General features: G+C 49.5%; 5 protein-coding genes across 10 annotated transcripts; 1 reads left to right on the top strand and 4 right to left on the bottom strand.

Annotated features, from left to right (window-relative positions):
- Positions 1 to 1373: 1373 nt before the first annotated feature.
- LOC122374104 (single-strand selective monofunctional uracil DNA glycosylase-like) lies at positions 1374 to 5453 on the bottom strand. Its single transcript, XM_043352658.1, has 3 exons — positions 4726 to 5453; positions 4153 to 4491; positions 1374 to 1604 (listed from the first exon to the last, which is right to left on the bottom strand). The coding sequence occupies exons 1-3, from the start codon at positions 5404 to 5406 to the stop codon at positions 1530 to 1532; spliced, it is 1095 nt and encodes a 364-aa protein (XP_043208593.1). The 5' UTR covers positions 5407 to 5453; the 3' UTR covers positions 1374 to 1529.
- Positions 5454 to 5585: 132 nt separating this feature from the next.
- On the top strand, positions 5586 to 18706 carry LOC122374077 (FAS-associated factor 2-like). 6 transcript variants are annotated; one of them, XM_043352607.1, is made up of 11 exons: positions 5586 to 5638; positions 11942 to 12047; positions 12213 to 12347; positions 13321 to 13480; positions 13883 to 14040; positions 14413 to 14588; positions 14932 to 14988; positions 15265 to 15351; positions 15631 to 15772; positions 16174 to 16317; positions 16833 to 18706. In XM_043352607.1, the coding sequence occupies exons 2-11, from the start codon at positions 11958 to 11960 to the stop codon at positions 17007 to 17009; spliced, it is 1326 nt and encodes a 441-aa protein (XP_043208542.1). In that variant the 5' UTR covers positions 5586 to 5638; positions 11942 to 11957; the 3' UTR covers positions 17010 to 18706. The 6 variants fall into 6 exon arrangements, with proteins under 6 accessions (XP_043208542.1, XP_043208552.1, XP_043208566.1 ...); XM_043352617.1 differs by lacking the exon at positions 5586 to 5638 and adding an exon at positions 6235 to 6319; XM_043352631.1 differs by lacking the exon at positions 5586 to 5638 and adding an exon at positions 6235 to 6445.
- LOC122374519 (ras-related protein RABE1d-like) lies at positions 18368 to 21288 on the bottom strand. Its single transcript, XM_043353317.1, has 4 exons — positions 21281 to 21288; positions 20927 to 20940; positions 20163 to 20318; positions 18368 to 19638 (listed from the first exon to the last, which is right to left on the bottom strand). Exons 1-4 carry the CDS (start codon positions 21286 to 21288, stop codon positions 19442 to 19444), a joined length of 375 nt encoding a protein of 124 aa, XP_043209252.1. The 3' UTR covers positions 18368 to 19441.
- A 263-nt stretch (positions 21289 to 21551) lies between these two features.
- Positions 21552 to 22778, bottom strand: LOC122374508. The gene has a single exon (XM_043353306.1). It carries the CDS (start codon positions 22776 to 22778, stop codon positions 21552 to 21554), a length of 1227 nt encoding a protein of 408 aa, XP_043209241.1.
- Positions 22779 to 23376: 598 nt separating this feature from the next.
- LOC122374497 (ras-related protein RABF2b-like) lies at positions 23377 to 25342 on the bottom strand. The gene is made up of 4 exons (XM_043353296.1): positions 25148 to 25342; positions 24696 to 24820; positions 24237 to 24369; positions 23377 to 23399 (listed from the first exon to the last, which is right to left on the bottom strand). Exons 1-4 carry the CDS (start codon positions 25188 to 25190, stop codon positions 23377 to 23379), a joined length of 324 nt encoding a protein of 107 aa, XP_043209231.1. The 5' UTR covers positions 25191 to 25342.
- Positions 25343 to 25427: the final 85 nt, after the last annotated feature.

Here is a 25427-nt window from a genome sequence, read left to right as displayed (position 1 = left end):
CGGAAAATCGCATTCGATAGCTCTTTCAAAGGCCTTTCTGAAAAATAGCGGTTTTGGCAAACAACGTTTTTTTCTGTTATAACTTTTGACTCAAGAGAGTCTCGACATTAGTTTTGGATTTAACGTATTCCACTCGTCGAGACGCGTCGAATGAACTATAATTTGACCTTCGAAGATCAGTTTCAAATTTTGACCTCAGGTCAAGGCAATAACCTGACCGAAAGAGGTCCGGTTGCATAACAGTCGATCCGTATCGTCAAGCTGAACACATCTGAGGTGTTTCCATCGCTCTAGCATGTCTATCAAAAGTTATCGTCAAAAAACTGTTGTGGACCTGCCATGACCTAAGATGACCTCAGGGGCACAAACAGGGGTCATGGGTGCGAGTTTCCGATTTAGTGTGTCATGTTTACATGTAAAACTATGTTTTTGAGTGTTTAGAACGACGTCCGTCCAAAGGAGGTGCATTTCAATTTTCTTCCATTGACTTATAGGTAATGGGGAGGTCGCAAAATTGACCTGGCCATAGGTCACCGATATCTAAATTCCGAGAGATTTTGTACATACTATTGCTCTTACCAATCTTTCAAAGCGATCGGTCGCTCGTACGGTGTAGCTATGGCAGACATTTAACTTTTTATGAGGTGAGGTCACTTAAAGTGACCTGGTGACCTAACCTTGAATGACCCGGGTCTGAAATTTTCACATGTGCGGAAAAGATGCATAAACTGCGCGCCGCTGTTTTTTTTAGATATTCGCGAAAAACCTGGGAAATGGGGCATGAAAACGCCCCCCCCCCCCCCTCAGCACGGCGCGGGTTAACATGAAAATCGTCGTTCAGTCGAAATTCGCTTAAAAAAAAAAACGTTTCCAGGCCGATGCACCATTTATGCAGAAGAAACTCGGGGTTGTTTTGTTAGCCTTTCGGTACTTCCCCTGATCGGTATTCTCTACATGGCAGTGGTAGGCGAGCGTCTCCCAGCCTTTACCCGTCTGCCACCAGGTCCACTCTCACTCAAAAATCTAAAATTCTTTAGGCAGCTACATTTATATCAATAGGTTACGTTGCTTCGTGGTTCATGCGAATGACTACAGTTTGGCGGCACACGCGGTTTGGTAACCTACCCCGGCGTGGAGCTACGCTACTCAATATTAATGACATTTACTAAAGACTTTTACTAGAATTAGACTCGGCCGTAGGAAAAAAATGTTCGCATAGCTCTTCCGGTAGCAAAACGGTTCAAAAAAACTTACTCTCAAGGAATGTATCATGTTTACAGCAGAAAACGGAATATTACCGTCAAAAGCATCGCAGCGAAGAAAATCGGCACCATAAGTCTTTCTAAAACATATCACAAAAGTAATTGCAATAATCATCATTATTAGGTATGTATATTTCAATCATACACAACATGGATATGTGATAATAAAATATGCAAGGGGTTGAGCACAAGGCATGCGCTACTAGCATACCACTAACCAGCATTTCCGATTATCGGAAACATTGTAGTTCGCCAGGCTCTTCCAGTTCACAATGGGGGCAAAGGCAGCACGCCAGCCTGAGTCAGTTGAGCGACAGCTTGCCCGTCCCAGTCCTTGTTCGCCTGCCGAGCAGAGCCAGAGAGTTAGAACAGACTGATCAGCACATGTTTGCGAGTTGCGACGGCTTAGCTAGTCTAGATGTGACACTATCGGACAATGGTTTCTGTTTGACTAATGAGCAAATGGCTAAGCTCCACATTAAATTACAAAAAAAGAACCAGTAGCGCGGTCGATGTCGGAAAATCTCCAACTAAAACGCTTGTAACATTAAAAAACAATAAGTGCCCAAACCATCTGTAGGGGAACTGACAGCGCCTGAGAACTGCACGCTGTAACATCCAATCTAATCACATCTGCAAAAGACAGTTAACCCGCGCCCCGTAGGGCTACCGGCGGACCCTACCACCCGTAGGGGGGGGGGGGGTGCCAAGATCTCGAAAAGTTACCGGCCGATTTTCAAAACGCAAACGGCGTTCGATAGCCCCACCCGGGAACTACCTTGTGACCAAATTTCATTGACCTAGGTCAAACCGATGACGTCACAGGTCAGGTCAAAGGTCAGATTTTCACCGTTCACAGGCATTTCAAGAAATGTGTTGTGAAATCGAGTAAATTGGTAATTTATTTAAAACCATCGATGGTACATTGTTCGTCAAACACATACTTTGCTATCTGAGGTCACTGATACCAGGTCAGGTCACAGCGAGGTCAGGTCACCGGGGGTCACAATATGAAAGTGTCGTGTGATACATGTTTTATGGTCCATTTTACATGACAAATGCGATTATGTGGGTTAGGCAGCCTTTGGGGCCAGCCTAGGTCACGTTTTGGTGAAGGTCAGGTCAAGGTCAGGTCAAATTAGGTCAAATTTTAAAGTTGATATTTTTGCATAAAATGGATATCGATTCGATGCAGCTCGTCACGGGGAGTCTAATGGTGGTCTTTGTTTTGCTCTACGAGGTCTAGAATTGCCAAAAATTGAGTTTGAAAATTTGACGTCATCATTTTTGAACAGTTTTTTCGCTATAACTTGGCCAAAAAACGAGATATCGATCTGAAATTTGGTATGTAGATAGAAGACGGTAGGTACTATCACATATATTCCGGTTTTTTCGTAACTCAAAAAACTTTTTTGATTTTGGCTAATATATCCAAAAAATGCTTTTTTGATTTTTGGGGGTCAAAACTCAAAAATTTCAAAAATCCGAGATAGCAGTTTTGTAGCCCTGTCAATTCTACACCTTTTATGTCTTGATCATTTTTCTGTATCTTCAAAGCTGTAGGCCTGACAGGTCTTCTCGCGAAGGTCTTTTTTCGGTCGAAAATGACAAAACATGACGTCATTCTGACGTCATTTGTGGCCAACCTATCATAGCCTCTGGAAAAATTTTTGGTCACAATGTGTAAAATTGATGCCCGGAGGGGTCCTGAAAGTTTGGTGGCGATATCTCCAGCCGTTTAGGAGATATCGACCGAAAAGGACAGGGAGGGGGGGGGGTGGCGTTTCGGCCCCCCCCCCCTACGGGGCGCGGGTTCCCTCGCCGGACCTATTGGTTTTCTACATATGCGCCGGCCGAGGGGGGGGGGGCGGGTACGACCCCCCCTCGCCGTTTCGCCCTTGGTGGAGCTAGCGCGTCGCGGAAAAAACGAGCGTGTGCGCCGTTACAAGACGCAGAGATTGGTACCCGATTTTAAGGTCCTAGGTCAACCGGTGACCTCTGAGGTCAGGCCAAGTGCCCCAAGGTACAGTTCAGTTTTTGGTGAATAACTTCGCAAAAAAACGGCCGCAGAGCGCCGATTTTGGCAGCATCGTGTTTGCCTCGCTCAGGCGCGTCGAATGATATACTTTTTGTCCGGGTCAGGTCAACTTGGGGTGTTGACCTCAGGTCAAGGTCAGGTCAGCACCCCCAGGTCACGAAGTTGGTCGAAAGAGGTCATGTCGCATATCATTCGATTCGGCAGGCCTTCCTGAGTCCATTGGTGGCTTTCCCGACTCGCTAGCTCAATGTGATCAAGAGTTATTGACGAAAAACTAATATGACCTTGATGACGTCATACATGACGTCACGCAAGGTCAACATTGCAAAAGTGACGCATCTAACCTTGCAAAGAGTGCATCGAATCACGATTCTGTGTGCTTGAGATAGTTGGAGATCGTTCCCGGCGCCAGAATAGCAGTTTTCATTTTTCCCCATTGACTTATAATGGTGAGGTCACGAAAATGACCTGACCTCATATGACCTTTAGGAAAAATCCGAGATATACAAGTTGTGACTCTCATAATGGATACTAGATCCTGCAAGTTTCATTTCCCTGTGACATCTCCTCTGGCAGTGAGGGCGTTGCGAAGTTGCGACATCTGAAGACCGTGCAGAGGTTCACTTATGACGTCATAGGTCAGTGACCTGACCTGACCCAAAAATGCGGTTGGTGTCAAAAGATCCGGCTTGGATCAAAGGTCAAGTATGCCAAGTTTCAGCTCTCTATCGCCAGCGTGTTCGGAGCTATCGCGAAAAAACCCTATGGGGGGGGGGGGGCGGCACCCGCCCCCCCTCGGCCGGCGAGGGTTAAACGATATCTTTATCAATATCTTTTTTATGACAGGCTTACCTGTGGGTTACAGGGGCTGGGGTGCATGAGATAGTGCACCTGCACCTGATCCCCCAGATCGGCGGCAGCTAGCGCTCTCTTGGCCTGGTCTTCGGCGTACTTCCCAACGCCGATAACCGTGCGCGCTCCCAGCACCATTATAATGTCGACCAGCGCCTGCTGGCAGATGGGCTCCAGCTGCTGCCGCAGTGGCCCGCTCAGTTTATCAGGAGTGACATTCCTACCCGAGCTCTCCATGAAGGCCAGCGGACAGAAGTTGTGGACGTACACGTGCCGAAACAGCCTGTCCGGAGTACCACTCAGGCGCTGCCAGAGACCCCAGAAACGGCGGCCGCTCACCTGTCAACAATCAAACACGTCGTAAATATGGACGCAATGGACCACCTTTCACGCGGTGTAACATTCCAGCTTGCCACGGGCTACAAACACGAATACGGTACGCATTGAGTGAAATGCTATGCGATTAATACGACGGAAAATAATTAAATTAGGCATGCCCACTATAACACCAATGCCATTATTTCCACCCCGACCCCTCCCGAGCCGGAATACCTACCCTGCCCGGTCTCGTACCTCGCTCCTAGTGCAGCTGAAGCCGGCGATGGGCCGGTGAGGGTTCTGGTTCTCAGGAGGCACCACCTCCCCGCTGACTTCCATCCAGTCTCGGACGGCGGCGATCTCTCCAAACGGCACGCCCGTCTGGGACATCCCCCACGGTCCGGGGTTCATACCAACCAGCAAGAACGGCACGGGCCAGCCTTGGCGGAGGCACCGGCGCACGTAGTCGGCGTGCGGCTCCGCGGCGTACTCCAGCGGGTTGTACACGTGCGTGACCTTCCCGGAGATGAAGGACCGGTGCTCCAGTTGCGAGCACATCTCGTGCTCTATACGGAGCACCTCTGAAGCGAGACCGGGAGTGTCCGGAGCGAACGCCATCGTGACCGCCGGTGACGCGATCTGGCTGGTCCTGGAGATGTCGCCCCGCTCGTCGCTCGGAAGAAAACCGGGTGCTTCGCCCGAGCGCCGGCTTTTATGGGGCGGCTCAGTAATGCTATGCACTATCCCGGTTTCGATACGAGTAGCCAGCTTATCGTTCGTTGGAGTAGTGGTTATGGTATCACGCCGACCAAACGGTGAGCCACGGTATATATGCGGTGAGCAATTCTCACCGTTAACAGATGACTGACTTCCATCCTCTGCAGTCTGCCACTGTGACAGAGAGTTGCTGAATGAGCTTCGCAGCAGTCTCTTCATTTTCTTTTCCGATGTCAAGAAAAGCGACACGGTAAAGTTACTCGGGTTTGAGTTACGTCCGAGACTGAACCTTAGAAACCTGAAATCTGTTTTGAATTGTCATCTTCGTCATGATCGAAGATGATCGCTTTATAAAATCACACTCTTCTTCAAAAAAAGCTTAAAATCGTGGAACTGCAATCCCTTCCCATCCTCCCAACATCACAACACCCCAAAAAAATTGCACGACGAGGTCAAGACGAGGTAAGGTACCCCTCGGCCCTCGAGGATCGGCATTGGATTATGAGATTTCTCGGATGCAAGGGCATGCGTTTACAATAATGTTCCTAGCTTATCCGTTTGATGACGTCAGACTTCAGTCGTGCTAATAGGGAAATGTTCTAAGTTTAAAATACTTGCTAACTACTAAAAAACATGTCAGTTGTTTTTCTATGGCAAAAGTGCTGGATCAAACATACCATTTTAAATTTAAAATAAATCGTGAAAAAGGAAATTGGCACGGTTTGGGCAGTTTAACAGATTTTTTCTATGACGTAATAATTTGTTGTACTTTTACCTTGAAGACAAAGCATGAGGCTTATGAGCAAAATTCGGGCTCTAGTATTAACTGGATTATTTGCCAGCTGGCGCCGTATGGTGGCGCTAGCAATGCTTCTTACATATTTAGGCTAGATATAAAAGAATAAATATCTACCTATCAATTTTTCATTTAAAGCCATTCAAAATATTTATGTCCAACCTAATACCTCGCTTATATCTATATTAAATACCTATCGTACGTCGCCAGCTGGCCAGCCAGCTGACGCAATCCAGTTTTTACCGAAGCCCCAAAATTCTCTCGTGCTGTATATCTTGAACTGCCTTGCATTCATTTGTTAGGACACCCCTATATACGGCCTTGGGACACCCGACGGTTTGTTTATGGACCTTTAGCTTTTATCATTATTGCAATCATATTGTTGACTTGATTGATTGAAATTTATTAGGGTGAAATTGTTTAAAAATTATTTTTTTAATTTGCTACTTTTACTTAATGTAGGTAAAAATTGGATCTGAGAAAAATTGTCATTTGTTGTGGGCGAGATGTGGGACGACGGTGAAAACAGGGCGCCTGGGGCGATTTGATCAAGGTTCGTGAAATTTACACGTGACGTTTGGCATATAGAAGGCCCTTGGAGCGGGAGAAGTTCCAAATGTCACGTGACTAATATGCCCTCCGGCGCCCTGTTTTCACCGGCGTCCGAGATGTGTGTAATTTTCTGGTTTTCTTATCAGTTCCCTTCATAAGGCTATTGTGGTACCGTAAACCGGGGTGAGTTGATATGGGGTGGTGAGTTGATATAAAATGCTAGAAAAATGTTAAAATGTGTGCTGCTCATCCATTTGTATACCAATTTTGAGTTTTATTTCTCTGTGAAGTGAAGTAATCAATTAGTGATGCATACTGCTGAGAAAGGCATGAATTTGGTGCAGTGCCTACTTAACACAGCACTTTTTTCAAAGTCCTTTTATTTCTATGATTTTGAAACTAAGGAAAAGTCCCCACCCTACAGCAAAGACGGTCGATATTCATGGAACAACATGTACTGGGAAAGAAACTACCATCAATTTACTGTTGATCCCAGGTAGTTTTCGGTCTCGCCTATAACAACATTTTTTTATACTTTTAAAAAAAGTGGCAGGTGGTGAGTTGATATGCCATCAAGTGGTGAGTTGATATGAATGATAAGGGCTGATACCAAGCTGGAATGCATGCAAATCAACATGAATTATGGGTCTGCAGGTAAGACAAAATCAATACAACCAATTCTCTGTTACTTTTCTCTCCCCACATCACCCCATCAACCCCAAAAGTTTTTTTTTCTGTGGGCATACCTAACATGCAAAGGGGAAAACTCCCTGCCAAGTCTCAAGACGGCTGCCTACAAGCTACAAAGGAGCACTAAGATGTTCATTTGACCTCAAATTACAGATTAGAAAATTGTAATGCTTAACTATCTGTCGTTTCGAAAATGGCAGAACTGTCGTTTCTGTATGGCTAACAGCCTGAGATTTCTGATCTCGTGAAACCGGTTATTTTTCTGCTTGGCAGTTGCCAACTGAGAGAGAGGGTGACACAATGAAATAGAGCAAACAATAGGTATGAAGCAATTGAATGGTGCTTTAATTTTGGCTTTTCATGCCAAATTTTGTATTATGTCGCTTATTTGACCCGATAGAATACAGTCCGAATAAGATTTGCTTCGTTTAATGTTGAAAACACCTATCTATTCCCAAACCTGCCCCATTCCTGTTGTTTCATTCGTTCCCATCACGCTTTTTCCACCACACTTTCCTATTTGTGCAATCCTTTTCCAGGTGATCTTTGCTTTCCATTCAATCCCTCAACCTGACGAACTCATTGTCAGGCCAAACGCTCGGTCGCTGGCCTGGCGGCGCCGGGAGCCGTGTCTGGGCGGCCTACAGCGTGCGATTTGATTGGGCCGGCCGCCGGTCACCGGTCACGTGACCGTCTGGTCGTGGGTCGGCGGCCGGCGGTCGGCCGCGGGTCAGTTCCGTATAATAGGGGCGACACGTTGCACGGGCTCCCTGCGTGTAGAAGGAGGGAGGCGCGCGCGGTGACACTCCTACTCTGACACGGCCCTCAAGATGCCCAGATATTACAAGCCCAAAGAAGGGCCAATTAAACGGGCAAAGTACGACCCACAAAGAGTGAAGGCTGCTGTTCAGGCGGTAGAAAAGGGCATGCCATATGAGAAGGCGGCAGAAACATATGGAATTGACAAGATGAAAATCTACAGGGCAGTGAAAGGACAACAGCAGAAGTCATCAGGAGGGCAGCCATGCCTGTCACCTGCAGAAGAGGAGTATGTTGTGTCCAGACTGGGGCTTCCTGGGGCTTCCCATTGGACCTGTTTGATATCAGGCTGGTGGTTAAGACTTACCTTGATCGCAGTGGAAGGACGTGCAAGCGTTTCAAGAACAACTGTCCAGGCGAGGAGTGGGCAAAACTGTTCTTGAGGCGTAACAGCGCCAGGCTGTCACTCAGGATGTGTGAAAACATAAAGAAGAGCCGAGCCTCCGTATCTCGGGACACCGTCAACGAGTACTTCGACAACCTGGAGGAGTCGTTGGACGGTGTATCTGCAAAAAACATCGTCAACTACGACGAGACGAACTTTAGCGACGACCCCGGACGAAAGCTGGGTCTTGTACGACGGGGTATGAAGCGTCCAGAGCGTGTCATGGACCAAAGCAAGTCGGCGACCTCAGTGATGATGTCCTGCTCAGCTGACGGACAGCTCCTCCCGCCCTACGTCGTATATAAGGCTGAGCACGTCTACGATACATGGACTGTTGGTGGGCCTCCAAACACGAGATACAATCGTTCCAAGAGTGGCTGGTTTGACTCGGTGATATTCCAGGACTGGTTCACCACGGTGGCCCTGCCATACTTCAAGAAGCAGCCTGCTTCAGAGCCAAAAGCCATCATTGGTGATAACCTGGCATCTCACGTCACAACAGCAGTGATAGACATGTGTGAAAAGCACAGCATCAAGTTCATACTCCTACCACCCAACAGCACGCACTTGACTCAGCCTCTGGATGTCAGCGTGTTCCGTCCAATGAAACGGCACTGGAGGAAGATTGTGGGGGACCACAAGCAGACGAACAATGTCACCACCATCAGCAAGACGTCCTTCCCTGGCCTGCTCAAGAGGCTCCTCAACACGGTGGCAGACAACATGGGTGACAACATCCGAAACGGGTTCAGGAAGTGTGGAATCGTACCGATGTGCAGGAACGAGGTCCTCAGTCAGCTGCCTGGCGGCTCTGATGACAACGACGTGGAAGGCCAGGTGGACTCGGCGTTCCTGGAGTTCCTCCGCGATTCTCGTGGTGGTCTACAGGCTCAAACTCCCGTCCGGCAGCGGCGAACTCGGCTGAAAGTTGTAGCAGGAAAGAGCGTAACAGGTGCAGGTGACACTGGAGATGATGACGCTGAAGATGACAGCACTCTGTGCGAGTGATGTCGAGATGACACAGGCTGACACAAGTGGTCATGAAGGCGTTGACAAGAATGACACAAGCGCGTTTGTGCTTCTTGTCGCTTAATTTTGCCAGTTTGTTTGGTACATGCTTCATGTTTTTTTTGTTTTTTTTTTGTCGAAGGAGTAATTCGTCAGATTGAGGTTGAAAATGTCAATACATTTGTATGTGATTTCTACAAAGTCTGTTTTGTATGAGTTTTTGGCCGAGGTGCGAACGAGGGTCTATAGGAGGGTTGCGGAGGAGGGGCTAATGGAGTGGTCCGTGGCGGAGTAATTGGGTTTTTACTGGGGAGTTGCGTGGAGGTGTAATGGGGGGTTTACTAGGCAGTTACGTGGGGAGTAATGGGGAGTAACAAGGAGTTCTAGGGGAGTAGTGGAGGGGAGTAATGATTGGTCGGGAGAGTTATGAAGAGTAATGGACGTGAGTGATGAAGAGTTTCAGTGAGCGTTGTGAGGGAGAGAAGGGGGAGCAGCTCCCTGGGGCAATCGAAAGGATCATTTTTGGTAACTCTTGGTAACTCTCGATAACTCCCCCAAAGGGAATAAATATTTCTCTCAGTGATGACGAGGAACATCCAGACTCCAGAATGACTTATCCCGAGTTCAGCTCAGAAGTACCTGCAGAATATGTGTGCTTTCATTTTATTTCCATGATCTCTGTCAGACGCATATCAACCGCGACCCGCAACTGACAATGTGTTTTAATTACAAGAAAATACACTTGTAATTCCAAAATATATTGCCAGTTTTGATACCGTTGGCTTGAGGACAAGTGACTAGTCAAGTTCAGAATGTTCTTAGTAAAACTAAGTATCATAAAGCGAAAAAATGATGCTGCTAAAATCAAGCCATTTTAATAGCGCTGTTTTGGACATGATTGCGTTTTCATGAATGTGAGGTCTGCTGCCAAACTACTACCATTTTTCTGATGGTTTCTTTCGGGATGTGTTCTCTCATCCTTTTCTTTAAACACTGGCATTTATCAACTCACCTCTGAGCTTCTTTAGCCGAGAAATTTTGAAAAATCCAAAACCATATCAACTCACCACCCCCCAGGGGGTGAGTTGATATGAACTTTGGCGTTTTAAAAAAGGGGCTTAATATATACATTTTTTATTCAGTTTTGCTGATTGCCTGCCCAAGGCATGTGCCATGAAACTGGCACAAAAAGAATTCCGTAAATGAATGTGGCTTTTGAAGAAAATTAGAAAAACCTCAAAATCCATATCAACTCACCCCGGTTTACGGTAATGAAAAAGTGTGTTCTTTCCTGTTATGTTTTTATTTTGCTAATTCTTGCAGTTCTCAGGGTGGGATAAAGGTTTGCGCTAAACTGCAAAGTTGGCTTGCATGTCAATAAGGCGCACCGGCCCACATTCAAAATCCGCATCAACCCTTCAAACAGAGCCGGAAAATCTGCACCAAACTCGAAGCGGGCTGAGAGTACAAAAAAGCACCAAACTCAAAAATGATTACTACACACTCATTTAGACCCGAGAGCACACTGACAAGTGAAATACATTTACCTGGTTTACTTACCTGGTTGAGTTCCCTTCACTTGGTAGTCTTAGGAAAAAGGGCTGGTAAGGAAGGATAGGAACCCTGTCTCACAAGACACGCCAGTTCAAAACATATGCTATACAGTAGTTCCAGTTTGGCAACGTAGGTCATAAGAATGAGAACTGGAAATGTGTGTCTGCAGTGTGACAGGCAATAGATACATTTCATGTTGGCAATAAATACATACAGAGAATACCAATATAACGAGCGATTTTACAAATATTCTACGAGTTTGTCTGGGATATGCTGCTCCAGACCCCTCTTGAAGGACTGGTGTTCGGAGCAGTAACAACAGATTCAGGGAGGCTGTTCCAGAGGTTAACACATCGTATGGAGAAAAAGCGCTTACGTACATCAGTGCACGAACGGGTCACATAAATCTTACGACTGTGACCTCTGGTGACGCTGCAGTCGGTTAGAGTGAACATGGAGTCTGGACTTATACAGCTGTGACCATTCACAATCTTCCAGTACTGGATGAGATCAGCCCTAGTCAGCCTTCCCTGTACAGAGTAGAGCCCTAGCCTGTTCAGTCTCTCTGCATAAGTTAAGTCTGATAGTGACTCCACGCGCTTAGTCCATTGCCTCTGGACACGTTCGAGTTTCCGAGCATCCTCCACGTAGCCTGTGTCCAACATGTCCAAGCTCCAGCAATGTTTTTCAATTTTCCTCATATATCTCATCTGGTCCGTCATGTCCATCACCAAGCCAAATCCGCACTGCACTACACTAAAGCTGCACTGCACCAAGCCAAATCAGCACCAGCAAAACAAGCCTGCACTGACGAGATCTCATCAAAATTGTCATGCTTTGCAGAATGGGGTGGGCCTGGCATGGTACCAGCCACCAGGTGGTTACCTAGATGCTTATTATAACTAGGTACCCCGCTGGTGGACTGCTAACAGCTTTTCACATTTACCTAGGTAGTGTCCAGCAGCAATGGAGGGCAACAATCAAGCCGAACACCAGGACCCAAACCTCTTTGATGGTCTATCAGATGCACAGCATGAAATGCTGCTGCAGTTTCAGGTATGCCGGAGATAGTGCTAGGGCCTACCAGCATATGTGGATGATAAATGATTTATGACCTGCCTAATGTGATAGGTGCTTGCTTAATTTGATGTGAACCTCATTCTCATTCCGATGTCACCCAGGATTTGATGTGATCTTCATTCTCCTTCCGGTGTCACCCAGGACCTGACGGGGGCAGAGAGCCTGGGTTGGTGCCGAAGGACGCTGGAGGAGCACGCCTGGGATCTGGACTCTGCTGCGAGGAGTGCTCTGAACATGCCACCTGCAGAGGTGGACCGGCCTGCGCCACCAGCGGCGGTGAGCGTCCGGGTTCAGCTGAGGGAGGGGAGGGAGCGAGGGGATGAGTGGTGTGGGTGGGGCCATGGGGTGAGCAGGATGTTAGCATGGGAATTGAAGATGAGTAAGTGAGACTTGATAGGCTAGAAAAGTGCTGACTGCTGAGTGGCACTTCTGATTATAGTGATTAGGGACTAGGGTTATTATACATGATTAGGGACTGGGGTTTTGTATTTGTATGGTAATAATATGTTCAGTGTTGAGGTTTACAAAAAATGGACATCTGAAATAACAGGTTAGTATTTGGTGAATGAAACGTATGGAAATTTGTTAAAGGGACCCTCCCACCTTCAAAAAAGTTAATGAATTGACATGAAAGTGATGTCGCTCGATTCAGAAAGAGCAATAACGAATATCTACCAAATTTCACCGAAAAATATTCACCGGTTTTCAAGATATTATACTTTTACTTTTGTTTACTTTTTTGGATCTCCCCTGTTCCTAGCGACTTCATTTTGGAAGTGCGGCGTTCGCGGCAGATGTTGCGCGCAAATGGCATATGCCACCACTGCTTTACAAAGATGTTAGTATAAGGTTTTAAAATCGTTAGATCACCGCTGACGTCACAAATTCTAAGGGCCAAGGGGGCATCTCAATGCATTAGCCCCTTAGAATCCGAAAACTGCAAGTTTGAAATTCTATATCTCCGAATTAAAGCATTTTTCGATGTTGTGAGTGCCCAAACCGGTATTTGCAGGCCATGGCCACCAATTTGACTATCTCAACTCAAAACTAATGTCAAGGTGGGATGGTCACTTTAAAGTCTAAAAGAAAGCATTCTCGTAACACATCGGCACCATACTGGATGCAACAACTTACACACTGACCTCCCCCTTTGTTGGATGCTCTGTGGACCTCAGTCACTCCCCCTCATCTCACACTCCGAGTATGTCCCCTCCACCCCTCACTGACCCCCCCCCCCCGCTCCCGGCAGGCCGCGCCACGGCCCGGCGGCGCAGTGGTGCCCGCCCAGCCCGGCGGCCTGCTCTCATGGCTCTTCAGCCTGGCCACCCTGCCGCTGCGCTATCTGGTGTCCACACTGGGCGGCATCATCAACATCTGCCTCAGCATCATACGAGGCGGAGGGCCGCACGGTAAAGGAGGGGAGGGGGTGAGAGACGGCTCTTGGAAGGAAAGGATGGGAGGGGGAGAGAAGGGATAAATGGTAAAGGAGGGGAGGGAAAGAGGGAGGGAGGAGGGAAAGAGGGACTGCTCACGGTATGGACAGAGCGGGAACGGGGAGAGACTAGGTAGGAGTGGCGTGATCGTTGTCGTTTTTTTTTGTGCTGCTTTTCCATAGCTTGACGGAAAGTAGACTCTTTTGAGGTTATGGGTTATGCTAAGCTGCTGGTATTGTCAGATTCTGAACAGTTCCTTTTTTGGTCTGTGATCGTGATGCAATATCTTTGTGGGATGTTTTCCTAAGTGTTCATTTGGTATCATGGTTTCGTTTTTATCCCGTCATTTATCGCCCTATCCTCCCCCGCCTCCGACAGACCCTGTGCAGGACGTCAGTGAGTTTATAGCCGAGTTTGAGGCCACGTACGGGCCCGAGCACCCGGCGTTTCTGCGCGGCTCCTACAGCCAGGCTCTGTCGGCGGCCAAACAGCAGCTCAAGCCGCTCATCGTGTACCTGCACTGCTCCGACCATCAGGTCAGCCGGCGGGTGGGGGAGGGGTAGTTAATGGATAGTGAACGGGGATGTGAATAGGTGGTGGATATTGTGGCGTGGGTAGTTGAGGTTTGTGGATAGTGGATAGTTGTACTTTCGTACCAGAGCCTCAAGTTTTGGGATAGGTTGCGGACTTGGATGACGAATCCTTCAATATGTGATTAAAAAAGGGTACTCCATACCAAACTATCATAGATTAGTTTCTCGATTTTATTGTAGACGTAATTTCATACTTAAACAGTCGATAAGTTTTCGTCCTTTTTGCTTTCGAACAGTTGGTCGAACTATACCACGAATTTCACACCTCCAACCTTCAGACCTCCCTCCCTTATTTACCCCTCCCGTCGTGGACAGGACACGGCCGAGTTTTGCGCCGGCGCTCTGCGCCACCCGCCGCTGGCCGAGTGGGCCGAGCGGACGCTGCTGTTCTGGGCATGCTCCGTGGACCGGCCAGAGGGGTACCGGGTGTCCCAGGCGCTCAGAGAGAACGGGTATCCGTTCGTGGCGGTCATAGTGCTCAAAGAGAACAGGTGAGGGCGTGGGGAGGAGCTGGAGTGAAAGGGATGGACAAATGTGCAGTTGGGGTGGGGAGCCATGTAAGAGCATTGATGAAATGCGTAACAATTCAACAATGCGATATAAACTATGATGCGTCAGTTCGCGATTTTTCAATCACAGCCGAACTTGCATTTTTTATGAAGGTCCATCCGGTATCGATCGGCAGTTTTTATGCAAATATGTTGTGACGAAACGCTTATACGTCATTTGGTAAATTCGTAGCGACGATTATGATGGTAATGATTCGTTGATATTATTGCGAATCAGCTACGGAGCCATATCGCTACATCATTACAATGCGTCTGTATTTCACAGGATGACGGTGGTCGGCCGGCTGGAGGGCCCCTGCCAACCCAACGACTTCCTCCAACGGTACGTATGCGTAGCCCGGTACGGCTCGTATGATTTATACGGTGCGACTTGTGATTACTTACGGTAGCTCAAACACCGTTATTGTTAGCTTTGGGCTTTTAATAATCCAATGTCTTTCTTTGACTGAAAAATTATCACACGTTGTTACGCTTGTCAGTGGGTACTTTTTGCATTTCTGGTATGAAAATTATTAATTTCGTAGACTCTAGCACATATTCGGTCGTCGATTTTTTACGGACGCTATAGCCGACACTGACCTGTTTCCTTCTGGTCTAGGTTACAACGGATAGTCAGTGATAACGAAGCATCACTGGTGGCGGCGCGACTGGAACGGAACGAGCGGAACCTCAACCAGGAACTCAGGTAAGAAACCAGAGGAACTTGAACCGGGCAGGACTGCTGCTCGGGTGGGGACGAGGGTGGAAACCGCAATGATCTTAGAAAGGACGAGAAGACGCTGAACCAGTAACCTGAATCGAGGAGATTAGATGGGCCTGATCCAAGTAAGCTGAGTAATATACGCCCATTGGCAATGTGCGTGCGAACGTTTCGTCCTACCACCGTCTGCTGTGAACCGTCAAATGTCTCTCCATTCATGTGTTTCCGTCCCTCACCATACCCCGTCTCCTGTCCCGATTTCAGGCAGCAGCAGGATGCCGCCTACCAGGAGTCTCTGCGGGCAGACCAGGAGAAGGAGAGGAGGCGGCAGCAGGAGCGCGAGAGACAGGAGCAGGAGGAGCGGGAGCGACAGGAACACGAGCGGCAGAGGCAGCTCAAAAAGGAGGTACGCAGACGCAGTCAGGATCGGAGAGGGACTGTGCAGGTTTTTATTGGGAGACGCGGGGTTGTAGTAGGGAGCTTCGATGTTTAAATATGTGATGAGAATTTGTGTATGTAAGCAATGCAACGATAAAGGAACTCGCTTTTAAAGTACCTAAATCAAGATATGGGTTTATGTTTTGGGTCCATCAAGAGTATAACAAGTATAACCAAGAGTCCAAGTAAAATGACAGCGAACGTGTGAAAATGCTCTTTAGATTGCCTAACTATGAGCTGTAGTTGACTGTGCTCTACTTGTTTTGTTGATCACCGGATGTACCAAGACCTGAAACTCGGTCATTATCCACTATCCACCGTAATCAACTCGACAATCACCCTCAGTCCTCCTCCTTCCACCCCCGCCAGGAGATAGCGCGTCAGAAGATCGAGCTGGCCTCTGAGATTCCCGACGAGCCCGCCTTGGACCAGCCCGACTGTGTGCGCATATCCATCAAACTGCCCGACGGCTCGCGCATCGAGCGGCGATTCAGCACGTCACACTCGCTCAAGGTGAGTGTGGAATGGAGTGGAGTGGAGTGGAGTGGAGTGGAGTGGAGTGGAGTGAAGTGAAGTGAAGTGGAGTGGAGTGTGGACTGGTGTGGGAAGGAGGTTTTTCGTGGTCTTTGGCGGGGGAGGGGGTGGAGGTTTAGCGTGGAGATCTTTCGTTGTGTGGAACATTATGACTTGCGTCGTATCGTAGCTGTATGTAAATGAAAGTCGAGTTTTTTATTACGTTCATTCGATGTGTTTTAGGTAACAAAGAAATTGACGTGGCACTTCGCCATCATGTTACCATAGCTCGTTCGTAGCCACGAATGGCTTGTGTTTTGCAGTGGGAATTTGGCTAGTAACAAATATCCCCAACTAGTATTCGAGAAAGGGGTCTTTACCAACCTCAATCAAATAATTAACTCAACACAACAGCATTGCATGTAATTAAACGAGGTTAGAACGGCAGGGCAATAGCATTGCCTTTCTACCCTCCCTCTCCTTACCGCCGCTCACTTCCATCTCTCCGTCTCCAGGTGCTCTACTACGTGGTGTTCTGCCACCCGGACTCCCCCGAACGGTTCGAGATCACCCAGAACTACCCTCGCCGGGTCCTACCCTGCCGGCCCGGCGCCGAGCTCGACCCACCTACACTGGCAGAGGCCGGTCTGGGGAAATCTGAGCTGCTCTACGTTAGGGATTTGGACGCCTGAGCGCGCCCCCGTGGGATGAGCCGGACCTCGTGGGTTGCGTGAGTACGCGCGGAGTGCGAGCGACGCGCTGCGAAACGAGAATGGTTATATGAGTGATCTAGAAAAAGCTAGGGAGTGGTCTAAAAAGTGATACAGCTACAGGCTAGTGGTTGCGACCTGGAGAGACTGCGAGACGTGGACCAGGGGCATGGCGGAGGATCCTAGAAGGCGCGGCAAGACAGTGAGGTCGCGGAGATTTGCTCACGAGTGAGGAACAACGGGTGTCGAACGGCGGTGTATCCGTCACGAACTCTAACGAACCGTCACGAAGTGTAACGAGCCTCACGAAGCGTAAGGTATTGCGCCCCCTGCGGGGTCTGAGGTAGGGACCAGCGAGGTGTACGTTTGTGCTCCTAGGGAGTGCAGTAAATCGTATAGCCAGCAGATACGTTTGAACGGGTGTGCCCGCTCGTATCCTAACGTGCGCCGCGCAGTGAAGGCAGCACGCGGGAATCGAGGCACAGTTGACTTTCCGTGCGAGATGCAGTCGAGCTTCAAGGACCTACAGCTGCAGGCATCGGGTCCGATCGGGGCCGCATAGGTCTTTACAAGAAGTTCGAAGCTCGGAACTACATCATAGTACGGGAGAGCGACTCGGCAAACTTCAGCCCAGGAGAGCCCATGAAAATAGGGACTTCTGTGCATGCCAAGTTTCAGCCCATGCAAGAGACAGTCTAACTGGCAATTTGTAAGGACTTCGGCTGGACAAGAAGACGATGAGGTCCCTCCAGTGAACTGGACTAGAACGATGATGTGATACGAACTCCTCCGTTCAGTTTCAGTCTTCGGCGATCCGAAGCTCTTTGCGCTGCTAGCGAATGTGCGAGATTCGAATCGATCCGTAACGGGCAGCGATACTGGATAGTAAGAGGTGCGATTTGGGTCAGTTGTTTTGCCACGGATTAGTCATATCATGTGTGACTGGCATAGCAAATCATCGGGAATGAGTTGTTTCTTGTGCTACGGCCATGTTTTCCTTTTGTGCATCGCTCCAGTGAGTTAGGGGGTGCAGTGTGCTAGCTATGCATTAACCTCCAATGGGGGTTTGTGGCGGGTTGGTACCTTACAGTTTATCGCTGTTGGCGGTCCACTCCACTGCACTGCCCCGCCGAATTATACGCATGTTTTGTTTAGGGGACATTATAATTGTTTGAAATGATATTAACACGTTATTGTCACGGCATTAGCCATCGCCTATAATTTTTACAATAGAACTTATAAAAAATAGAGCGATTCGTGTGTGAACGTATAGAACAAAATGGTGTCCGCTGTAACCCACACAAAATAACACACTAATCGGGAACTAACATTGTATCATCGCAGCACCAAACCATTTCTCTTACGTTGAGATTCAACACCACATAACGGCTCTCACTACGGCGTCTCGTAACGGATGCTCTCTATTTCCGCCACGGCTTGTTGTGATATTCCGAAAGGATGATATCGCGGTCACGCTAATTGTTGCACAGTTCAGACTCTGTCGCATAGATAGAACTTAGAGCGCCGCTGGTTTATATGTACGTGGCATGGGGACCCGAACTAGCGGCCCGGACAGGTGTCAGATTTTCCTATTCAGGCGTGCGGGGTGTAAAATTCGAGGGTGGTATGATGGGGCTTTGAGTGTGAGACGGGAAAATATATGTGTAGAGTGATGGCAAGTTGGGTGTTTTACTTTTAACTAACTTAGACGAAATACGTCACAACTCACAAGAATGTGACTTTAGTGGGAAGTTTCAACGCTGTTCAGCTAGTCAATTTCAAGTCTACAAAACAAACACTGATTGCAGCGCCATACGGAGCACACACACCATCCTTGTAGAAATGTTCAAACTTCGAGACCAGCGTCACACTATAACAGCATTCGCTAGTTTTAAAGCAAGGTAACAACAAATAAAAGCATGAAGAATAATACCACTGAAAAAACTGCAGTGGCAGCAGGAGCCCTGCTAAATACTCCGTGGTACGAGGAGTCCTGCTGTAGGCAGGATGGCAGGAACCACGCTGTAGACCGTACTGTATCCGCAGTAAGGTACTTAGAAGCAGCAGGAGTCGTGCTTTAGCCTTAGTTAGTACTCAGCAGCAGGTGACATGCTGTCTCAGTAGTAGCATGAGCCCTGTTGGAGCCTCAGTAATAGCAGGATCTCTGCAGCTGTAGCCTCAGTAACATCAGAAACCGTGCCGCAGTCTCATAAGTAGCAGGGTGTCTCATGTACCCTCAGTAGCAGCAGGAGCCGTGTTGCAGTCTCAGTAGCAGCAGGAGCCGTGCTGCAGCCTCAGTAGCAGCTGTTTGCAGTCTCAGTAGCAGCAGGAGCCGTGCTGTAACCTCAGGAGCAGCTGTAGCCCTGTTGCAGTCTCAGTAGCAGCTAGCAGCTTAGTGTAGCCTTGTTGTACCCTCAGTAGCAGCAGGAGCCGTGCTGTAGCCTCAGTAGCTCACTGCTCACAGTGCGGTAACTCTCCCCTCCCAGACTCAGTGTGCCGTAGCTGGTACTGCCGCCCTGTCCCGGGACCCTCGAGTCGCCGGGGGTAGCGCACGAGCAGATCATCCTCTGGCCGAGCTGCAGGGCCGTGTGGTAGAACACGTTATCAACACCTGTGGGAAGGGAGATAATATCAGTGGTTGGTTGATCCTGGAGAGACGGTGCGTGCAATGGTTGACCCAAGAGGGACTGAACGATCAATGATTGATTACAGAGGGGCGGAACGATCAACGGCTAATACCAGAGGAACGGTGCGATCAATGGTTATTCCAGAAAGACTGTATTTTCGATTGGTCGATCACTGCGATGTATTGGTAAAGAACGGACTGCGAACCCTACTGGCTGTGGGGTAGTCGTAGTTTTTATTAATTCCCCACGGATATTCATCATCTCTCTCCCAGTCGCAGACGCAAGAGTTTCTCACCCAGATTAATACTTACCCCCTCCCCCCGTTTGAGTATCTTCCAGAGCTGTGAGCTTCTTACCAAGATTGGTGCTCATCTATTCTCTCCAATAATATAAGTTTCTAACTAAGGTAAGTGGTAAGTTCGAGCTTCTTACAGAGATCGGTGTTCACTTTCCCTAGTGTGAGTTTCTTACAGGGATGAATGCTCACGTTCCCCAGTGAGTTTCTTACCGAGATTGTTGCGCGCCGACGTCTCGTAGTAGTGGGCGCCGCGCGCGGCCGCCAGGGTGCGGGCCACGGCCTCCGGCACGGCGCGCTCCGAGCCGAGGTCGGCCTTATTTCCGACCACCACCAGCACCAGGTCACTTTCCACCGCGGAGCTGAGCTCTGGGTCACCGGAGGGGTCGGGAGTCACGTGAGGTCAGGTCAGGTCCAGTGCTGGAAATGAGGCCGCTTTCTGGTCCCGGCGTTTTATTCTCCGGACGGGTTAATCCCGTCTAGCGTTTAGCCTTTCGGGACCCACTCAGGGTCGCGGTTGTTTTCGCCGCTCACCCCAGTCGAGATGCATAGTTAATAGTCACACGAAGCTTATTTCGGGCCAGCCAAAGCAGCCTAGTCTGGATTTACTGTTAAATGTATGCATATAGATGCAAGAAAAAGGTTTTGTGGAATCGATTAATTTCGAAGTCGTACATTCAGAGGCCCCAAATAAACTTCGTGTGACTATCAACTTTGCATCTCGAAAGGGCCGAGCGGCGAAAACAACCGCGGCTCTGAGAGGGTCCCGAAAGGCTAAGCGTTAGACGGGGCTAACCCACCCGGAGAATAAAACGCCGGGACCAGAAAGCGGCCTCATTTCCAGCACTGGGTCAGGTCACTGTCCACCGCCGAGCTGAGCTCTGAGGGTTATCGGAGAGATGACCTAAGGTCAGGTCACCGTCTGGCGTCTACTGTCCACTAGCAGAGGGATGGCCTAACTTAAGGTCACTGTCTACGGCGGAAGTGAGCTCTGTGGGTTAAGGGATAGGGATGGTAAGGTCGGGTCAGTGTCTACCGCGGTACTGAGCTCCGTGGGTCAGCAGATGGGTAACGGGTGCCGAGGTCAGGACTCAGCTTACTGCTTACGGAACAACTCCGAGGGTTACCAAAGGTGGTGAAGAGGCCCTTTTCTGCTTATCTGTATGATTTATTGATCCATATTACGCACCTTCGCAAATTCGGAACAGTTGAAGGGCAATTACATACTGTGATGACACCACACGTCAACCACAAGCACTCAAAAAGACGGGACCCAAAAGGGCTAAACGTGTACCGAGACCGACTATGCCGGTTGTACTCCGGTATCTTACCGAAACATCGCTACCATGCAAGACACTTGACACGATCGTCTAGGAGTTAGGACTCTCAGAATCACCAACTAAGGTCACAGTAGAATCTACCGATAACTGCCAGACTGAAGCACATAGAAGAGTCAGAACTCAGAGGCACATAAAAGACTCACAGATCACTTCATAGGCGCACAACACGTGTCCACTTCAAAATCACAAGCGTTATGATCACACGAATCACATCACCAATTCATTTTCCCATCTGCACACACTTAGCAAGTGCAGCTGGCAGCTACAGTCCTTCGAGCAGGCCCAGCTCGTCCACCTCCACGGCCACATCAATACAGTGATCCGGCCACAGCGTCTGCTTCCCCCAGAGGGTCACCATGCACAGACACCACATCAGCCCCAGCAGCTTGGCCTGGCGGAAATCCTCCGCCAGCTCGCGCCTGGTCAGCGGGCAGTCGGCGCCGAGCGCGCGGCAGCTGGCCGAAAACTCCTCCCAGTAGATGTCCTGCACTCGCTCCTCCACCCGCTTCATCACGTTCCGGGGTACGGACAGCATCAGGAGATAGATGAGGTCCACGGCCGGGTGGGCAATCATAGTCGCCTGCCAGTCAACAACCCGTACTTCCCAGCGGGCTCCTTCAGTGCTCCGGCTTCCTTGATCATGTCCTTCACCATTTTCTTCGCCATTTTCTTTCCCTTCCACCCGACGCAGCAGCAGGTTGCCGTCCCTGTAGTCGCCGTGGGTAACCACCCGCAGTTTCGGCTCTCGAGGCTGAAGACCGGCGCTGATAAGCTCTGTAGCACGCTCTTCCACTCGGTGAAGTTTCTCCAGCAGCTTCAGATGATTCTGCCGGCGCAGGCCAGGCTCCACATTCTGTATACCGATACGGATTAGCTGTGAGGTGGGATGATCCTTCGGGAGGCGCGTCGTCAGCACGTACGGCGGATCTTGTAAGCTGCAGTTCCGGAGCCACGCGTTAGATGTCGCTGCCAGCTGCGCCAGCTGACGTACAGCCTCTGGCAGCACATCCTCGGGCAGATTCAGCGGCTCTGGTGTCCAAAAGCCGGCCGGCTGGAGGTTTTCGAGCACGATCACATACCGGAGACCGTCCGGATGACCTGAATCGTCAATCTCAACGCACAAACATCGTACTATCATGGATGCCACGGCGCTCCGTCCGCGACTGCGCTCAAAGTGACACAACTGCGGCAACAAGTCCTTGTACACGTTTGTCTCACACTGCACCAGCTTCAGCTGGGTCACCAGAGCTCGAATGTTGGCCTCCTTCGGCAGAAGCTTCACCAGGAGGTGATCGGTGAGTGACCTCGACGCCAGTCGACCAGTACAGTCAAGGACACGCATCTCGCTGCAGTAGGACACCTGATTAGCGACTATGGAGGTGGGCGTCACCGAACTGAGGCGGTACTCGTCGCCATGGTAACGCCGCAGCAGTTTTTCGAGCCACTCGTCTGTGACGTCATCGGGACCACTGGGAATGGGCAGCGCCATGTTTAAATTCAAAACTCCGTCAGAATTCGGTCACGATTCAGCGAAAATCTTCCAGGATCTCTCAGCGATAACCACCTGCGGCAGCCCGGTAGCAACCACGTTCGCTTGATTTGCCCACAGCGTCTCGGATCTTGGAACCCGGTGCAGCACCGACGGCCACTGTTCTGGTGATGAGCCGAAAGACTGAAGATCTCACAATAGGCACACAGGTACATGTGCACCGAAAGCCGTCGCCCCGCCACTGCCACCGACGACCGTTCACTGCCCCTGGATCTAAACACGGTCAGCACAAATAAAATAACTTCCAACGAGTCTAGGACACCATCCACGCCTCAACTCTCTCTTGTCGGCAGGGCAAGCAAGCAATGTCCAAGGTCACTATCAAGTAGAGCGACTGGTTACATCCGTCCCCAATGAACGTCTATCTCCGACTGCCTGCCTCGGGCCCCTGGCCCGCGTCGCGTCGCCCCCACCCCCGGCGTCGGTCGCCCCAGCCTCACTTTCACTCAGCACGGGCGCACCGGGAGAGGGGAGGGGGAGGAGTGGGGTGCCGGTATCGTCTGTTGGATAGATTGAGGTCATCGACCGCGGCTCGGGGTCAACGACCGGCAGATAGCTGAGCTGTAAAAAGGTGCGGGGAGAGGGTCACCAGCGAGAGTAGGTCAGGGATGGGTCCGTTTTTTAGTCAATCAGCAGGACGGGCGTAGGGCGTCAGTCATGTGGAACGCCAGCTCATGGGAAACAAAGGCAAAAAAAATACAAAAAAAAAAAACAAGGGGCCGGACGATACAAAGACAATGCTATGCATTGGGCAGGCCCACGTAGGAAGAGTCTACTATAAAAAAGTCAATTGGTGCTAAAAGTAAAGCTGCAGAGAACCAACAACCCAGAATAAATACCCAACGCCAAAATCAAACAAACACAGCATAGATATGATAAGTGGAGGTCATTGGCCCTAAACACTCCACGGCCTCTATTTACTGATCAGTCATGTCTGGCCTTGGAGTGGAGTACCGTCACACTTATCAAGGCGACCGTTAGTCGTGAGAGTCTCTCTAAGTGTGAGAGGGGCGCCATGGAACGGGTTGACATGAGTCGGCACTTTTCTAAACAGCTCAGTTGTCCTTGTAAACGTGCGAGTCATGAAAGAAAGTGGAACTCTATTACAATCGGGTTTCGCTGAGAAAACCCGAGGTGCATGAGTTAGATTATCGCTAAGCAGTATGCATAGTGGTAGTGCATACAACAATGACGTTGGACAAAGTGCATTGTGCAGAATAACGGTCTGATTGACAGTCAAATCAGGAGCAATCACCCAAAAGGACTTGACGCAAATTGTTCAAAATGTATTTAGTTCGACTTTTATTTTAGTGAGACGGTTGTACCGGAAATTCTGGCAGCAATCCTGTTTTGTGACATTTCTAATCAACTCCTCTCCTCAGCTTTCTCACCACCCACCGTCAATCCAGCGCTGCACTGCCGAGAAGCTATCGTAGTTAGTTACGTCAAACACCACCAGGGCGGCGTTGGCGTGCCTGTAGTAGAGCGGCGCCATCGCGCCAAACCGCTCCTGACCGGCCGTGTCCCAAACCTGACGGTGGGAACCGGGCCAAAGTGGGTTTGATGTCACTGCTGTGGATTGTGGCGGTTGTCCTGGGGATAAAGCCGGGTTCATGTTACTGCCGTTGGAAGTGATGAACCGGCCCATTAGATTGAGAATGATGCTTAGGATGTTGTAACCAGCACGTCTCAGCTCAACAGGAAAACGTCACCGAAAAATAGTTCTGTCATTCGGCCTACACCTCGCTAGCGAATAAAAACGACCAACAGACAATAATTACCGACGATAACTTGCATGCTTTACTATTTGAGAAATCACAACAATGTCGTCTACAGCGAGCAGTTCACCAGCCTGACCTGCAGGTTGACGAGGAAGGTGCCGATCTTAATCTTGAAGGTGAAGAAGGCGGCGCCGATAGTGGGGGCCGGCACGGGCGGCTGTCTCTCCACCATCCTCAGCATCAGGGACGTCTTACCCACACCTGTGGATGTGGGGCGGGGGGGGGGGAGGGAAGTCAGCCGAACTGCCGGAGCAGGGAGACTGAGACCGTGCAGACCTACGACAGACGACTTTTACAGGATTACAAATGCGGTATCAAAACTACACGTCACCTGACAAGCACGGAACCAACACAAAACGGCTATTTGGAATGTGGTAGTTCGTACAAAACAACACTTAGGGAGCGAGCGTAATGGCAAATGTAGCATATTTTAGGTAAATGATCAAACATCAAGGCAACGACGACACCTGATCAAACATAAATCGATGCATCAGCTGGGTCCTTCCCCAGTCATTCCCAAGCACTCACCCTCAGCTCCGAGTACCACAATTTTTCCGTTGACGAGTCTCATCCTTCGCCGGCCAGAAGAGGCGTGTGACGACCAGACTCCGTCACGGGCATCCACTCGCCGACCCCGTCACCTCGTACGGCACTTTTCTTCACGTCGGCATTCAGTTACAGCGCCGAATCCAAGCAGTCGACACATCAGATGACCTAGCTGCCACCTTTTGGTAGGAACACCACTCAGGACTCAACCAGGAGCATTTAGAGGAGGTGGCTTACCGATACATTCCTATTCTACTCCACA

This window comes from Amphibalanus amphitrite, unplaced genomic scaffold (assembly GCF_019059575.1).
Source record: "Amphibalanus amphitrite isolate SeventyFive unplaced genomic scaffold, NRLGWU_Aamphi_draft 000039F_arrow, whole genome shotgun sequence".
Taxonomy (NCBI): Eukaryota; Metazoa; Arthropoda; class Thecostraca; order Balanomorpha; family Balanidae; genus Amphibalanus; species Amphibalanus amphitrite.
Note: the sequence above shows the minus strand (reverse complement) of the source record. Positions and strands in the feature narration are given on the sequence as shown.

What these genes read in the sequence shown, in the direction of transcription:
- LOC122374104 (XM_043352658.1), bottom strand. Translation starts at nt 5,406, where the DNA reads ATGAAGAGACTGCTGCGAAGCTCATTCAGCAACTCTCTGTCACAGTGG. An exon ending in TCAGCTGCACTAGGAGCGAG is followed by an intron (nt 4,492 to 4,725) that starts GTACGAGACCGG and finishes GATTGTTGACAG; the next exon opens with GTGAGCGGCCGCCGTTTCTG. An exon ending in CCAGCCCCTGTAACCCACAG is followed by an intron (nt 1,605 to 4,152) that starts GTAAGCCTGTCA and finishes TCTGCTCGGCAG; the next exon opens with GCGAACAAGGACTGGGACGG.
- LOC122374077 (XM_043352607.1), top strand. Translation starts at nt 11,958, where the DNA reads ATGGAGGGCAACAATCAAGCCGAACACCAGGACCCAAACCTCTTTGAT. An exon ending in AGAGGCAGCTCAAAAAGGAG is followed by an intron (nt 15,773 to 16,173) that starts GTACGCAGACGC and finishes CACCCCCGCCAG; the next exon opens with GAGATAGCGCGTCAGAAGAT. An exon ending in GCACGTCACACTCGCTCAAG is followed by an intron (nt 16,318 to 16,832) that starts GTGAGTGTGGAA and finishes CTCCGTCTCCAG; the next exon opens with GTGCTCTACTACGTGGTGTT.
- LOC122374519 (XM_043353317.1), bottom strand. An exon ending in GTCGGCGCGCAACAATCTCG is followed by an intron (nt 19,639 to 20,162) that starts GTAAGAAACTCA and finishes CCCTTCCCACAG; the next exon opens with GTGTTGATAACGTGTTCTAC.
- LOC122374508 (XM_043353306.1), bottom strand. Translation starts at nt 22,778, where the DNA reads ATGGCGCTGCCCATTCCCAGTGGTCCCGATGACGTCACAGACGAGTGG.
- LOC122374497 (XM_043353296.1), bottom strand. Translation starts at nt 25,190, where the DNA reads ATGAGACTCGTCAACGGAAAAATTGTGGTACTCGGAGCTGAGG. An exon ending in TGTGGTACTCGGAGCTGAGG is followed by an intron (nt 24,821 to 25,147) that starts GTGAGTGCTTGG and finishes CCACATCCACAG; the next exon opens with GTGTGGGTAAGACGTCCCTG. An exon ending in AGTGCAGCGCTGGATTGACG is followed by an intron (nt 23,400 to 24,236) that starts GTGGGTGGTGAG and finishes ACCTTTTTACAG; the next exon opens with CTCAGCTATCTGCCGGTCGT.